This window comes from Perca fluviatilis, chromosome 15, assembly GCF_010015445.1.
Source record: "Perca fluviatilis chromosome 15, GENO_Pfluv_1.0, whole genome shotgun sequence".
NCBI lineage: Eukaryota > Metazoa > Chordata > Actinopteri > Perciformes > Percidae > Perca > Perca fluviatilis.
The window spans coordinates 20,289,777-20,304,127 of NC_053126.1; the positions used below are offsets into that span (position 1 = coordinate 20,289,777).

At 42.6% G+C, this 14,351-nt stretch overlaps 2 protein-coding genes across 15 annotated transcripts in view; one reads left to right on the forward strand and one right to left on the reverse strand.

The window, feature by feature from the left end:
- The window catches only part of arhgap23a (Rho GTPase activating protein 23a), a 68,886-nt gene extending 60,310 nt beyond the window's left edge, over positions 1–8,576 (forward strand). For all 14 annotated transcript variants that reach the window (XM_039823997.1, XM_039823992.1, XM_039823995.1 and 11 more), the window contains 6 exons: positions 5–94; positions 1,019–1,144; positions 1,282–1,323; positions 1,787–1,880; positions 4,398–4,429; positions 4,593–8,576. In XM_039823997.1, the coding sequence (XP_039679931.1) occupies positions 5–94; positions 1,019–1,144; positions 1,282–1,323; positions 1,787–1,880; positions 4,398–4,429; positions 4,593–6,026 (1,818 nt within the window). In that variant the 3' untranslated portion in view covers positions 6,027–8,576. The remainder of the gene's footprint in view (positions 1–4; positions 95–1,018; positions 1,145–1,281; positions 1,324–1,786; positions 1,881–4,397; positions 4,430–4,592) is intronic.
- A 671-nt stretch (positions 8,577–9,247) lies between these two features.
- Positions 9,248–11,170, reverse strand: hexim1 (HEXIM P-TEFb complex subunit 1). The gene has a single exon (XM_039824001.1). It carries the CDS (start codon positions 10,843–10,845, stop codon positions 9,739–9,741), a length of 1,107 nt encoding a protein of 368 aa, XP_039679935.1. The 5' UTR covers positions 10,846–11,170; the 3' UTR covers positions 9,248–9,738.
- Between the last annotated feature and the right edge of the window lie 3,181 nt (positions 11,171–14,351).

The window sequence follows — 14,351 nt, forward strand, 5'->3', positions numbered from 1 at the left end:
GCAGATCCGAGACCTCCCAGATTATTATTACCACACTCTGAAGTTCCTGGTTGTTCACCTGAAGACTGTGGCTGACAGCGCAGATAAAAACAAAGTGGGTGAACGTATATGGTATATAACGTATATGGTATATTGAGTAAAACTAGATACATCTTGAACAAAAAAACATTACATACTCTGTACTGCACCCTTATTGTACCATATATGTTATATTGTGTGGAAGTGTGGGGAAATACTTACAAAAGCAGCTTGAAAAAAATGTGTGCATTACAAAAAAGAGCAATTAGGATAATAAATCACATTGGGTATTATGAACACACTAAACATTTGTTCTTTAATTCACATTTGCTGAAATGTATGGTCATTGTTACATTTAAAACTGCTCAATTTATGTTTAAAGTTAAAGAAAAAAATTTACCGTTTAACATATGTGCAATGTTTAATGAAAGAAATGGGGGATATCATCTAAGAGGTCATTGTATGTTTAAGCAACCACTTGTGCGAACTATTGTTAAAAGCATGTGTGTTTCAGTTGATGAACAATGATATCAAACAGAGCCATAATATCATTCATTTCAAAAATATTTTAAAGACATCATTACTTGATCAATACAGAAAAGAATAAACTGAAACAGAGGATTGTAATTTGTAATTTAATGGTATTGTTGTATATTATTGTATTGTTGTAAATTACTGTAAGACTGAAAGATTGTATGCTATATTTGCATATCTATTTTACTTTGTATAATATAATTTTGGGAAATAAGGGGCAGGTCCAAATAAGCTATTTGCTTCTGCCTGCTCCTTCTCGAACGAATCGTTTTTATATTTTTTCTTTTTTTGTTGTTTTGTTAGATTTTGATTGTTTGTGTTTTATCTTATGATTTTTATGCTTTGCAACATTGTTGATTGTTCGAGATAAACAAATAAACTAAACTACAATAAACTAAGTATGTAAATGTAATTAAAATGTATAACTGGGATGTCATCTGTGTTAATGGCTATTGTCTTTGTGTAGATGGAGCCCCGTAACCTGGCTCTGGTGTTCGGGCCGACTCTGGTTCGGACGTCAGAGGACAACATGAAAGATATGGTCACACACATGCCTGACCGCTACAAGATAGTTGAGACCCTCATCCAACATGTGAGAGATGCCACACAACAACTCAACACACACACACACACACACACACACACACACACACACACACACACACACACACACAAACTACTCATAATAATTTTCATGCTAAATATTTCTTACTCTTGTCGTTCTTGTAGTGCAACTGGTTTTTCAGTGAAGGACAAGACAAGGATGAAAAGGTAAAAATACAAGTAACTCAAGAAGTTGTATAACAAACCATAAACACAAGTGTAATTTTACGGATTCTAGTGCAGCAAATTATTTTGTCTTGTATAAAGATGGTGACAATAATTCTAAGAAAGTCCCTGAAGCAAGAAAAACTCTTCTTAAAACACCTGCAATTATGGATATTGTTTTCAAGTTCATAGAACAATAAGTCTTGAATCTAAGATTGAATGACTTTTGTAGACATTTGTGCTTTTTCATAAAACCAATAAGTCACTCTGTTGTTTGCAAGGTGACACATAAAGTGACTTTGAATTTCTTCTTGTGATTTTATCTTTGTGAGTAAGAGCACAGATAAAGCAAAACTGTGCTAGACAGCTATTTAAAAGCCGTATCTCTAGTTTTTAATGCATCTAAAGTCACAGCACAGCCTTTTGTTGTGTGATTGAATGTTGGTTTTGTGTCTCTTCCATCCAGACGCCGGTGGACACGGAGGACGTGCAGCCCGCCCCCAACATCGACCACCTGCTGTCCAACATCGGCAGGACCGCTCTGCTCGGGGAGGCGTCAGGTGAGCACGCTGCGCACTGCTCTCAGCCAGTCGCTGCTAGCTTTGACCAAGCCGACCAATAGCAAATCGGGTAGCTGTAAGCGGCAACCCAAAATTGATGCTGCTTTCCATTTAAAGCTGAAAGTAGGAAATTCCCCACTAGTGCGTCATAACTACAATTTGTGTGCTCCAGTGGACTGAGGGGGAAAAAACAGCTCAGAATTGAGTCTTAATTCTCAAGAAAACGTAAATTTAAAGTAAAAGTATAAATTAATCCTGTTCCAATGAAAATTAGAAGAATCTTTAAAAACTAAACTACGTAAAGTGGAGCTCTTTTAAAACAGGTTAAAAATATGATCTCAAGTTGATATGTTGGCATGACGTCAGATTCCTCGATTGATTGAGCTTCTTCCTTGGAAGTTTGTCCCAGTTTAAAGCCAGAATTCCCTCCTTTCCAACAGAACTGGAACGCAGCATAAGAAATGAAAGTCTTGCATCCGTTAGCACTCTTAGTGTTTCTGTGTTTGATAGTATGTCTACACTTCTCTCCTCTCTGCTGATCTCTTTTTTTCCCTTTAATGTTGCTCATCTTTCACTTTCTCTGTACATTTCTGCATTTCCTTCTCTTAGCTGAGCCTGTGGAGCAGCCACTGCGGTAGGATGGGAACTCCCCTGGCTGTGTGTGTGTGTGTGTGTGTGTGTGTGTGTGTGTGTGTGTGTGTGTGTGTGTGTGTGTGTGTGTGTGTGTGTGTGTGTGTGTGTGTGTGTGTGTGTGTGTGTGTGTGTGTGTGTGTGTGTGTGTGTGTGTGTGTGTGTGTGTGTGTAAACGATCATATTGCAAAAGTGAAATAATGTGTGTTTGTGTCGGCGAGAGCGAGACTGTTAGTGTTGGTGATGGTTTGTGTCTCCATTACCCTCCTTAAAGTCGGCGTCTCCCTCTCAGTGTCAGACGGAGGCCTCAGTAAGAACATGCACTTCAGTGTCGCCCCAGTCTGACTAATGAATTAACGGCTGACTGGATGCTCTCTAAGTGTAAACTGTGGTCTGTCACTGAGAGACAACTCCCTCACTAGTGGTCTTGTTGTCGAGCACTGCGCTCCACTCATCCTGCGGGCAATTTCAGTCAATCATCAGGCTCCTAACCCCACTCTTAGCTCCAAAGGTTGCGCCATTTCAGAGCCCCATTGACATCAGAGATGCATTTCTTTTAATCTGATTTATTTGTGTGAGGCTCAGTAATGGCCCAAACTTTCACCCCTCCTCCTCGGTTTTTCTATCACTGGTGAACTTCCCAAAATAAGTTTCCCAAAACATTTCTTAATTGAGCCAATATACCAATAAGTCTTTTTTTTCCCTAGCTGACCCTATAGTGTACCAAAATCTGATTGGTATGTTGGTTTATTTATGATTTTACTCTGAAAGGCTGAGTGGGAGGGAGCATAACATCAACAACACTAGTGAATTATGAGCTACGCTGTGTTTTGGGGGGAAAACTAAGAGTTTCTACTGGAGCTTTAAAGCAACACCAAAGATTCTTTTGTACCTTAAAATAATGTTTCCAAAATCGTTTCAGTGGTTCATCAACTCGTAACAGGGTGAACGGCACTTCTGCATTCACTCTGCGGCCCTCTATCAGCTATAACCGCACTATGCAAGTTTGCCAGATCAGGTAACGGATCTGTAGTTCGAATGAGAACGGTAATGGAAAATTCCACTTCCAACCTGTAGGGGGACCAAAGAGGAAAAGTGCTTTGGTGTTGCTTTAATGGTGGTGTATGTAGGATGTGAAGACCACAGATAAAGGGTGACAGTTTGCCGCACCGCAAAGCAAAGCCACCATTTTACTGTTGTTGTTGCACGAGAAACATTTCCATCTTGAGCCATTTAAACTCCAAAGATTTTGATTCATACACTTTGTGAAAGACAAAAACTTAACTTTTATCCCGCATCGGCGTGTATGTGAGGGAATGTGTTTCTTTTGATACTCTCGACTCAAAATTCTGCCTTCACACCTCTCAACGCTTCCTTCACTGATTGATGTCATCAGTGTTTTCGGTGATGTCATCTGTGTGTGTTTTTGTATTGCCTCCAACACCAAACCCTGCCTCCTTCAATCATTGTTTCTTCTTCACGTGTAAATCAGTGTCTTTGTGCTTAGGTCCGTCAAGGTCCGAGGGCACAGAGGACGTTGAGTAGAGGAATTTCTGTTGTAATTATTTATTTTTTTAATCAGGAAGAGGACAAAAAAACAGCTGAAACTTTCAAGCATGTTGTGCTCAATCTGATATCACTGCTGGTGTTTTCCTCTTTACAGCTGATGGAAAACACCCGCTGTGACATCAAAGTTTAAAATGTAGAGAGAAGTGCAACCTGCAGTAGCAATTTATCTGTGATTTATAGTGGATTTTCCCAAAAAAAAAAAAAAAAAAAAACTGATGATCACACCAACTGCCTCTGTGTCCTCCACCATGACTGTTCTGGCCTTTTGTTAACTTCAATGGTTCTGACCCACTGATGTTTTTACTCTCTTTTCCCCAGACTCAACCAACAGTGACTCAGCTAAATCAAAGGTAACATGTCTTTCCACGGTACAAGGTTACTCTGGTTGTTCTTATACCACCCATACACACCGATATTGTCTGACAGCAGTAGTTCAACATATACTAAAATAGAAAGCATGTCATGTAAAATGTATGTATGACAGTGTCACAGTAAACTTTTCTCCATTTTCAGGGGTCGTGGGGATCAAAGAGAGACCTCACACCCAAGGACTTCCTGACTCTGTCCATCATGTCAGCTGTTACGGGCCGCAAACGCAGGAAGCGTCATAACGGCCGCCGGGTGGGCAGCAGCACCGACGACGACTCAGAGCACGAGCCAATCAAAGCTGGACATTTAGGGGCAGAGGAGGAAGAGGAGGCAGAGTCGCCTGTAGGAGACACTGCTCCTCGAGCAGAGGGAGAGGACGACGATGAAGAAGAAGAGGAGGAAGACGAGGAAGTTGTAGAAAGCGGAGCGAAAGAGGAGGTAGAAGTGGAGGTGTTGGCGTCGGTTATTCCCAGTCAGCCGCACTGTAAAGAGGAAGAGGAGGCAGGAGAAAGGCAGGCAGCCATGTTGTTGCACGAGGAGGAGGCGCGGGCGGAGGTGAAGGGGCCGCCGTGGAGAGCTACAGAGGATGCTCGCTCTATTGTTTCTGGTTACTCCACCCTCTCCACGTTAGGGCGTAGCCTGGGGTCCGAGGGGAGGGGGGATGATGCGGACGACGAGCACAGCGAGCTGGTGAGCGAGACGGACAATGAGAGCGGCTTCGCCTCACGCTCCCTCACCCAGGAGAGACCTGATAAACACCCGACAATACCTGCGATCGCACAACCGGCAGTGGCCCCGCGAAGTTTCCTCTACACACACTACAAACCCCCCGTTCTCTCACCCATGAACCTGCTCGCCCCGCCCACAGTGCTCACACCCACACCGGACTCTGGGGACAGGAGTGAAGGAGGGGCGCGGTCCACCACACCCTCGTCCTCCTCCTTCTCCTCCTCCTCCACCACTCACAGACTGCATTCGCGGCCTTCCTTCAACTCGCACAAGCTGATCCAGTGCGACACGCTGGCCAGGAAAAAGCTGAAGTCGGAGAAGGGCAAGGCTCGCTCCCTGGACCTACTGGAGCTGTCTGGGGCCACGGCTGAGGCCGACAGGGCTGGTTCTGGGTCAGACGGTGCACCCAGAGTTAGGAGGGACACTTCCAGAATCAACCCCTCCTCAGCCAGCAGCCAGGAGAGCCTGCGCCTTGCCCGGACCAAGCCCTCCCTGCCACCCAGTGAGGCCGCCTCCTTCACCCCAACCGGCCCCGGTGGCAGGTCTCTGGCGGAGCAGGTCCGCGCTCGTCTGATGGGCTCGGCCGACGACCTGCGCATCGTCGGACTGCGAAAACCGCTGTCACCAGAAACGCGGAGGAAGAGACGGGCCTGGCGCAGACACACCGTGGTGGCCTCTCCAACTGAGATCTCTGAGAAGAGACCCCCACTGACTGTCAGTGATTTCCCCCTGTCCTCTAACACTCAAAACCAGGTCAAAACACCAGGGCTGCCTCGGGATGCAGACGGGCTCGACCAAGGACCGGCTACACGTCAAGCGCCCACCTCCAGATTCCACCAGTACCTGTGAGCCCTGCCAGCTGACCCCACACTTCACTCCAAGGAAAAGAGGCTCCTGTAGGGGGGGTCCAATGCTGAGCCGCTGACTCCCTGCAGGTCAGTAGACCGGCAGCAGTGTAAACAGAGCCGTGGTTAGTTAACACAGTGTACCTATGACCAGGTCTTTGAGAGCAGCCCACCCTTTTCTTTCCGATAAGCTCCATTTGCATGGCAAGGAGCATTCCATTGTTGCCAAAGCTTTTGTTTTTTTCTTTTCCTATATGTGTGCTTTTTATAGAAATAATACAGAAACAGGACAGAGACACAAACAGACCTCATCACAATCAATGTCACAGCCAAGAATTCTCATTTGAGTAATAACAGAGCATCGTTCCCATCTTCTCTACGTTCCTGCTCACAGACAACATAAAGTAAAGGGTTTAATCCCGTCAAGGGACCAGAGACGGATGCTAAAATGCAACGTCCCTCGGGTTCTTGAGAGAATGGTGCTTCTTAATAAAGTAGGGTTTAACGGTAACGATTACAAAATTTCTCCGAACCTACTTCAGTGAGCCAGAAGAGAGACCATCAGCCTCACTCACAGAAGCTATTGGTCAGTTTAAAACCATGTCAAGGGATCTCCACTGATTTTTCATATCAGTCTTCCTAATCTGTTCCTCCTCAGACCACAGACACTGTAATACTCTACAATAGACACAGTACGTTACAAACACAAATACATACGTTTTCTCTCTCTACTTGTTAATGTTTGTGTGTGTGTTTGCACAACAATATTTGTGATCATGTCTGAGCGTGCAGGTGTTTGTGTTGAGCAAATTTTGTAACATTTGTACAAAGCCTTGTTAAGTTAACCTTGTAAATATAAATATTATGTTATCATATTTGTTTTTACTTTTTTAGTTCCTTTTTTTATGGTTTACAAAAGTGCGTACAAGTGCACAGTTATTTCTTTCAAGATGTTACTTGAAATGTTTCCCTTAATATATTCTTTTTTTGTTTTATATTCAATATATATATTATATATATTTTGTATTAAAGTAAAAAAAAAAGTACTTTTATTGTGATTTCACCTCTTGGGTGTACCTGTTCACAGGAGACAAGATAAACATGACTAAACCTGTTCCTTATTTTCTCATAGATGGCCTTTCTCTCTGATTCTCAGCACTGTGCAGAAAACCTTTATCTCACGAGATATAATCTTATAAATAAGTTTCTCTGGTGACTATACTTCCAACAATCTTGCATCAACATGTACACAAACCATCTAGCAACTACATGCGCCAAGAGAAGAAATCTGGTAATTATTATATTATATTGGGCAGTTTGCAGGCAGCTCAGCGCCGCACTGTGATGGCTGACCTCATTTGTTTTGTTATTCATGTCTGGGATTACTGACAATGCCTCCACAGATCTGCTCATATTTATTGTGCTCAAGACGAAGTATGTTCCTTCTTGTAAAAGAGAAGCCTCACAGTGTCTAACAGACTTAAAATATTGTGTAGCGCATACAAACGGACCTTTGTGTTTTCATCAGATCCCCTCGGAGGGTTCATCTGTCTGCACGTTTATTACCTTGGGGTTACATGAGGAGGAGTTTTCCATAAGGTCAGGCTCTAATAAATCCTCCCTGACTGGGGAAATGGTACATTAGAGGAGTCTAATACAGAATAAATCTATTGTTTTCATCTCTCGTTTTGCTTTCCCTTCACAAAATAACACAAACGGGGTGCCACTACCAAAGTCATGAGACTTGTTTTCATCTGACCAAATAACCTGGTGAAAAATAATAATAATAAATAGGTTATATTACTTATAAGTTGTCTTACCTCAAGATTTTTTTCTACAAGTGCCTGATTTCTGGAATGTCTGTTTGTTCTGCAGTGCCATGGTCGGTTCTTATCTTTCCGTTTCCTTTTGTTGTTTCTGGGTCTCCGCCCTCCTCTCCTGTGGTTGATGGTATAACTAAGGCACTGACCCAAAGATGTGTACGTTTAATACAAGCGGTCTAACTGAGAGGCTGTATAAAAAAAAAAAATAAAAAAAAATAAATAGCACACTTCAAGCCAAGGACATGTCTATGCACTCTCTTTGCCTTTAACACAGGCATTAACAGCTATTACCGATACTGCTAAGAGGGATGAGGCATAGTACTCTATCAGCTGCTTTTCATCTCTCTCTGCCTAGTGATCCACAGTGTGTGAATATGGTACCCCAAACAAGCCCTACCCTAAACCGCCATTAGGTCATGTCAGACAACATCCAATTTCTTACAGATGAACAAACAGCCCATAACTTCATCAAAAAGGAAAACTCTTGTGTTGTCTGAAATGTGATTTTTACCTAATGTCTCATTGTTGTATTTTAAAAATCTTTTTGTACATACTATCTTAATATGTAACATATTGTATTGTGTACATTTGGAATTGCTTTTGAGTATAACTAATATGAAAAATGACTGGATTTAAGGTTGTCCACCTGAAACCATTTCCCTCATGGCTGTGTGCTTTAAAGCAAAGTTATATGATGTAAATAAACAGAACTATGTTTAAAAAAAACAAAATGTTTACACGTGTGTTTGTATTTGGATATCGTAGGATTTTGCAGCATTTTTACAGGGAGGATGAAGCTTATTGTTTGACAGCAGCAACTTAAAATAGAAGCTGAATGACGCCCTCTAGAGGCTACAGATGGTCTCCCCAGGCCAAATGGCACAGATTGCCTCTGCTCAAGGAAACTTCATCTAAGCTACCGATGCTTTGTAGAACTTAATAGTTTAATATTTATGCAATCTGAAAATTAGCTGGTAACTGGGAATCCACTGAAATGTATCATTCTATAAATAGAGCTTTAATTAATATTTAATAACATTTCCAGCTGATTATTTGTCTGTTTAACATAACCAGCACTCCTCTTGTGAATAAAATGTGTTCGAAGAGTGGAATAACTATGGGAATAAACTCATTTAGCATTTATTCTTGCAGAATATCCTCAATAGATGTGGGTTATACCTTCATAAAGAGCATGTCCATCATATCCCCCCCCCCCTCTGCTAGGCTACAGTCTGTGTATTCTCCTCTTCAGAGCCTACTGATGTCTGCCTGGCCCATTTAAGGATCCTCACAAGAAACGCTTTGTGATTATTTGTATTACTGACAAGAGCCACGTACAGTAGTTCCACACTGCAGCTTTTATGAACCGCTTCCTGTGTTTTAGAGAAGGCTTTACAACACATGACAGCAGAATTTCAAAATTTTATTTGAACTTACACACAACTGTTAAAATATTCACTCTGGCATTTACTTATGCAAAAAACAGTTTTAACAAGCTGATCCAATTAGCTGTAATTATTCATTTTTTTGGGGGGAAATGCAACAAACGTTTGTTTTTAAATTAGAAAAACGGAACATTATATGTCAATGGATACCTTAGAGTTGACCCCGGAAACACCAATTTCTCGTGTTGTCAAATACATTCTCTTTATAAAAAGAATCTATTGAAATATTTACATTTCTTGAAAATAAAATTGAACAGGACACCCTTACAGTCCAAATAGAAAAGAAACGTATTGCATTGCAATGCAAGGACTCATTGTCCAAATGACAAACTGATTACACTAAACAATTTGTTTAAAAAAAAAAAAAAAAAAAAAAAAAAGAAAAAGTGTAGCAGTCCCATGTTTACCTTTTTTTAAAGGGGGCTTTCCCCCACTTGAATTGTGTCCTTTAATTGGTAGCGACTTGGCCCCTGTCATTGCTCGGCTGGTTCTGCAGAAGGAGCTCAGTGTTTTGGGCCCTCAGTCTCTCCAGTTCCCTCTCCAGCTCTCTGAGTCGGACCAGGGAGCTCTCCGCGGTCAGACCCCCGGGCTCCACGGCGCGCCTCAGCCGGTTGTTCTCCTCCTCCAGGCGGGACATGCACTTCTCCAGCTCCAGGTACTCCTGGACCAGCTCCTGCTTGGTCATATTCTGCAGGCTCTCGACATGGTACATCTCGTAGGTCTCGGAAAAGTCTCTCTGGAGAAACTCACCACCTGCGTTCCCAGGTCTCCCGATGCCGTCGCTGCCTCCCCCGCTGCCTTCATCATCGTCCTCCTCCTCGTTGTTGTTGTCGCAGAGGTCCTCCTCGCTGCCCGTGTCCTCCATGCGGCTACCGACCCCTGAGGGCCGCCTGACCCCGGTCTCGGTGTTGAGGTCGGGCTCCTCTCGGTCGTGCTCGTCCATCAGGAACTGGGTGGTGTTATAGGGGGCCACTGGGAGCCCTTTGGCGAACATCTCCTCCCTCACCCGTGAAGCCCTGGCCGTCTCTTTCTCTTCCAAGGCTTTCCTTTCATCCCAAGAAAGTTGGCAATAAGGCTTCCAGTTGCGCTTCTTCCTGGATGTCCTGCGCCTGTGTCTCTTCTTGCCCAGACGCGCATCAAAACCAGTGTCAGAGTCGATGTGACTATCCTCTTGCACCTGGTTTAAAGTTTCCTCCAGTGGTCTGCCTTCGCAGTTTTTCCCCTGTGCAATAGGATTACCGTCACCCGCTGAATGATCGGCTTTCTGGTGAGGCTGATTTGCAATCGGGCACTTTATGAGCTCGTTTCCGGCTGCGAAGGCAGGGCACACCTCCCTCTGTTCGCCTTTCATTTGCCATAACTTGTCTGTGTTGATACCCTCACAGTTCTCCGCCCGCTGCTGTCGCTTTTGGTCTCTCTGTCGCCCCCTGTTGCCGTTCTCTGGTCCACCACGGTTTCTGGCTGGGAGATGCTCCAACGCGTCCCCACTGCTCCCACCTGATGGGCTGCCTGAAGTTTTCAGGTGATGGGTCTGCTCCATTGGCTCTGTCATCATGATGTTCCGCTCTGATGGCTCCGCTTTAGCGGATTTTAGATCATGTTCATGCTCTCAAAACTTATCTTCAAAGTTCGCTAAACTCAATTTAAACAAAAAATATTCGTATTCCAGATTGAGCCGAAATCACTAAAGAAAGTTTAAGTTTTTACGTCTTAAAACAAACTCTCGCAAATTAAAAGTAAACTTCTGAACCATAAACACTTGTTACTCCTCCAAGGGTTTGTCAGAGCAACTGTCGCTATCTACCATTAACTGTTTCGATGCTGTAACAGCTAACGTTGAACCGGAGACGACGTTTCACCGTAACAACAGTGTCCAGTGTGCTACTCAAGAAGAGGGAGCTCGTGTTTATATAGCAGCTCCGCCTCTAGCCGTGCGCATGCAGCTGTTTGTAACGCCCGTTGGATTGTGGGACATGGAGTTTTAATTTCAGGGAAGCACAGTCGGTGTCCTCCTCAACGAACTACATAGTCCACAAATTCAACATAACCGACGAGGATTTTAACCAATCAAATGGTAGAATCTCGAGCACGATGCAGCCCACCCCTCTCTTTGTTGATTGGACAAGAGGGTAACTTTGCTGTTGCTAAGCTTAAAGTATTTTCTGATTGGGCAGTCCAATAGTCAATCAAAAGTACGTAATCCACACCAAGAAAGCAGTCCGGGGCATTTTATGGGCGCTACTATCTACAATTGAAGGGGGCATTAATAAAAGTTACGAAATACAACTTCATTTAAATACGTTTGAATTACATAATATTATAACTGGAAGAAATTATCATATTATATACGTAAGTCCATAGGGCTTATTTTTAGTTGCTGACCACACAGTCTAACGCCGAACTAGTAATACAATGAAACCCCTCCTGTATTTGAAGCAACATGAAGACAACCTCTAACGGAAACTAGTCCGTTTTGACTGTTCACACAAGAAAATAAGTATATACAGATCATTTTCAAAATCCAATTATTTTTTATGATTAGTGGCTTAAAAACGCGTCGTTTCGGTGCCAGTTGGATCATTAAATGTTTCAGTATGAATATCCTGTGTTTTGTGCGGAGTGATACGTTGTGGGGCAGCAGGGGCTCGGGGACTCTGATATCAGCGTAAACAAACGACATTTATTGTCAAGATTCCGCAACTAGTACATCTCCGAGCCCCTCGTTGTTTAAGGGTGGGTCAGGCGATCTTACACTTGCTCAATAATCCTGCAACCAGTGGACGGAGTGGTGTAGATCATTTGAGTATTTCTGCGCAACCCATGTTCTGATATGCAGTGTTAGATTTACACTGTTGTGTAGTGTTAACAGCTAAGGATAAGCTAGTTGGCTAACGTTGTGTCGCTCCCAAACTAAACACTGCATTAATTCATAAAGTGTGAAGCCATACGCACTAATGTTACAACCAAAATAAACGTATAGTTGGAGCACGACGATATTACAAAGCAAGTAGTTTATAGCCAGGACCAATATAACGTTAACTAAAAACGCCACACTGTAGCGGTACATTAACGTTAAGCCAAGCTAGCTAGCTAAGTTAATTCCAAATATTTCCTTATTATCCATTTTTTCAGTAGAGCTATATCGAATACGTTACAAAGTAAACAAATAACAGTACATCTAGCGTTAGTTAGCTACAGATATTGCTAGCGTTAGCCATCTGCTAACTAGCTAGGCCAATGTGTTTATACAGGGTCAGCGTAATTGCTGGTCCGTAATCTTTCCCGTGTGGGTTTCTAACTACTGATCACGAACGATTTCAACATTTGAATCATAACATTCTGTCGGATCGATGTAGACCACAGCCTGTAAAAAATATATAAACAGATTGAAAAACAGCGCTTTTTGGTATTAATCCGAGAACTGGAACCCTCGATGAAATAGTTTAGTTTCAGGAAGTAGACGGTCCCTGATCTTGCAAGGTAGTACTAGGTTTCCTTTAGTTTACTAATGGTTAGCAAGCTCTAGTTGGGGTGTACACGCTAAACTAACAATCTACTCTTACAATTTTCATAACTTTTCTTAATAGCTATTGGCGGTTTGTGTAAAAGAAACTGTTAAAATTAATTATATTCTTTGATTTAAAAAAAAATGGCAACAGATATCTTAATATTGGTTTTGTATTCTGTTTTATTGCACATTCTTCACATACATACTATATTGAATGTTAGTAAATACACTGACTTCATCTTTAACTGTGCATGTGTCACTATACCATGTATACACACATCGGTTTCCTCAGTTTCCACAAAACAATTCACTTGTATTAATGAAAGAAATGGGTTCTTCAGTCTTCGACCTCTAATGGTGGGTGTCTACTAACACTGCTTTTAAAGAGTGAGAACCCAATGGCTACAACCAACACAGGCCTACTGTTTCTACTAATATAATCAGACAGAGTTTCAGCTCAGGCAAATAAGCAAGCTGAGCAGGGAATCCTTTGAGGAAGACGTTATAGGCTACGTTCCAGTTAATATGAAACCTAACGACCATGGAGGTTGAGAAATCATACCAAGGGTGCCCATATTCTCAAATCAAGGAGCGGTGCAGCTATAGAGCCAGAGCTTCTCCTGCATAGATCACAGCTTGTGAGGATTAGCAGGCATGCCTTAATCTCTCACCCTGTGTAACATGGTTGTTGCTGCAATTGACAGGAGATGAATGATATAAATTGTTATAGGCCTATGCATGCCCTAGTAGTGTAAATTTAAGCAATGGGCGATATCCACCTGAGCACAAGAGGGCTGGGTTTTTTAGATTTACATGAAGACAGCAGGTCTAGGTGTTTTTTTTTGCAAGAGTGTGACAAATAGTGGCAATTACTGTATACATCAGCTGCATTAAATGACCTCCCACCCCCCCACCAAACCTGCTTGTTGGTGTGTGTGTGTGTGTGTGTGTGTGTGTGTGTGTGTGTGTGTGTGTGTGTGTGTGTGTGTGTGTGTGTGTGTGTGTGTGTGTGTGAGCTCGTGGATGGCTCCAGATCGGGGGAAATCACATTTTATGCTCTTCCTGACAGGGCCAGTTTCAGAACGCCCAGCTTAGCTCTGCCCCTCTGTGCTCTCTGTTATAACTCCATTACAAAGACTTAATTAAGTTTCCAGCCACTGCTCTGGTACTATAGGCACGTCTCCATCCACTCACAAAAAGGACTCAAGTCTAGGTTTTCTTTTTTATACAGCACATTCACCCTTTAGATCTATGTCGATACATCTGGCTGTAGAATATGAATTTGACTTAAACAGAATTGATTGATTGTTGTTGTTGTTGTTGAGATCTTTGCAGTTTATTGTTACAACCAGCAGGGGGCACTGCCCTCTAACTGATTGCTATAAAGAATTTAATAGGGAATATTTCTATGCTTTGAGTGACTGTTTACTCTGACACATCCTCCCCTGGAAACATGTTTTATGATATTCAATTTGTCTTTTCCCCCTCCAATTACCCAGAACTTTAATACTAAAGTTAGCTATGGCATACAAAAAAGAAGGCAAAATGACCTT

Excerpts from the sequence above, each read along its gene's own strand:
- hexim1 (XM_039824001.1), bottom strand. The coding sequence starts at position 10,845 with ATGATGACAGAGCCAATGGAGCAGACCCATCACCTGAAAACTTCAGGC.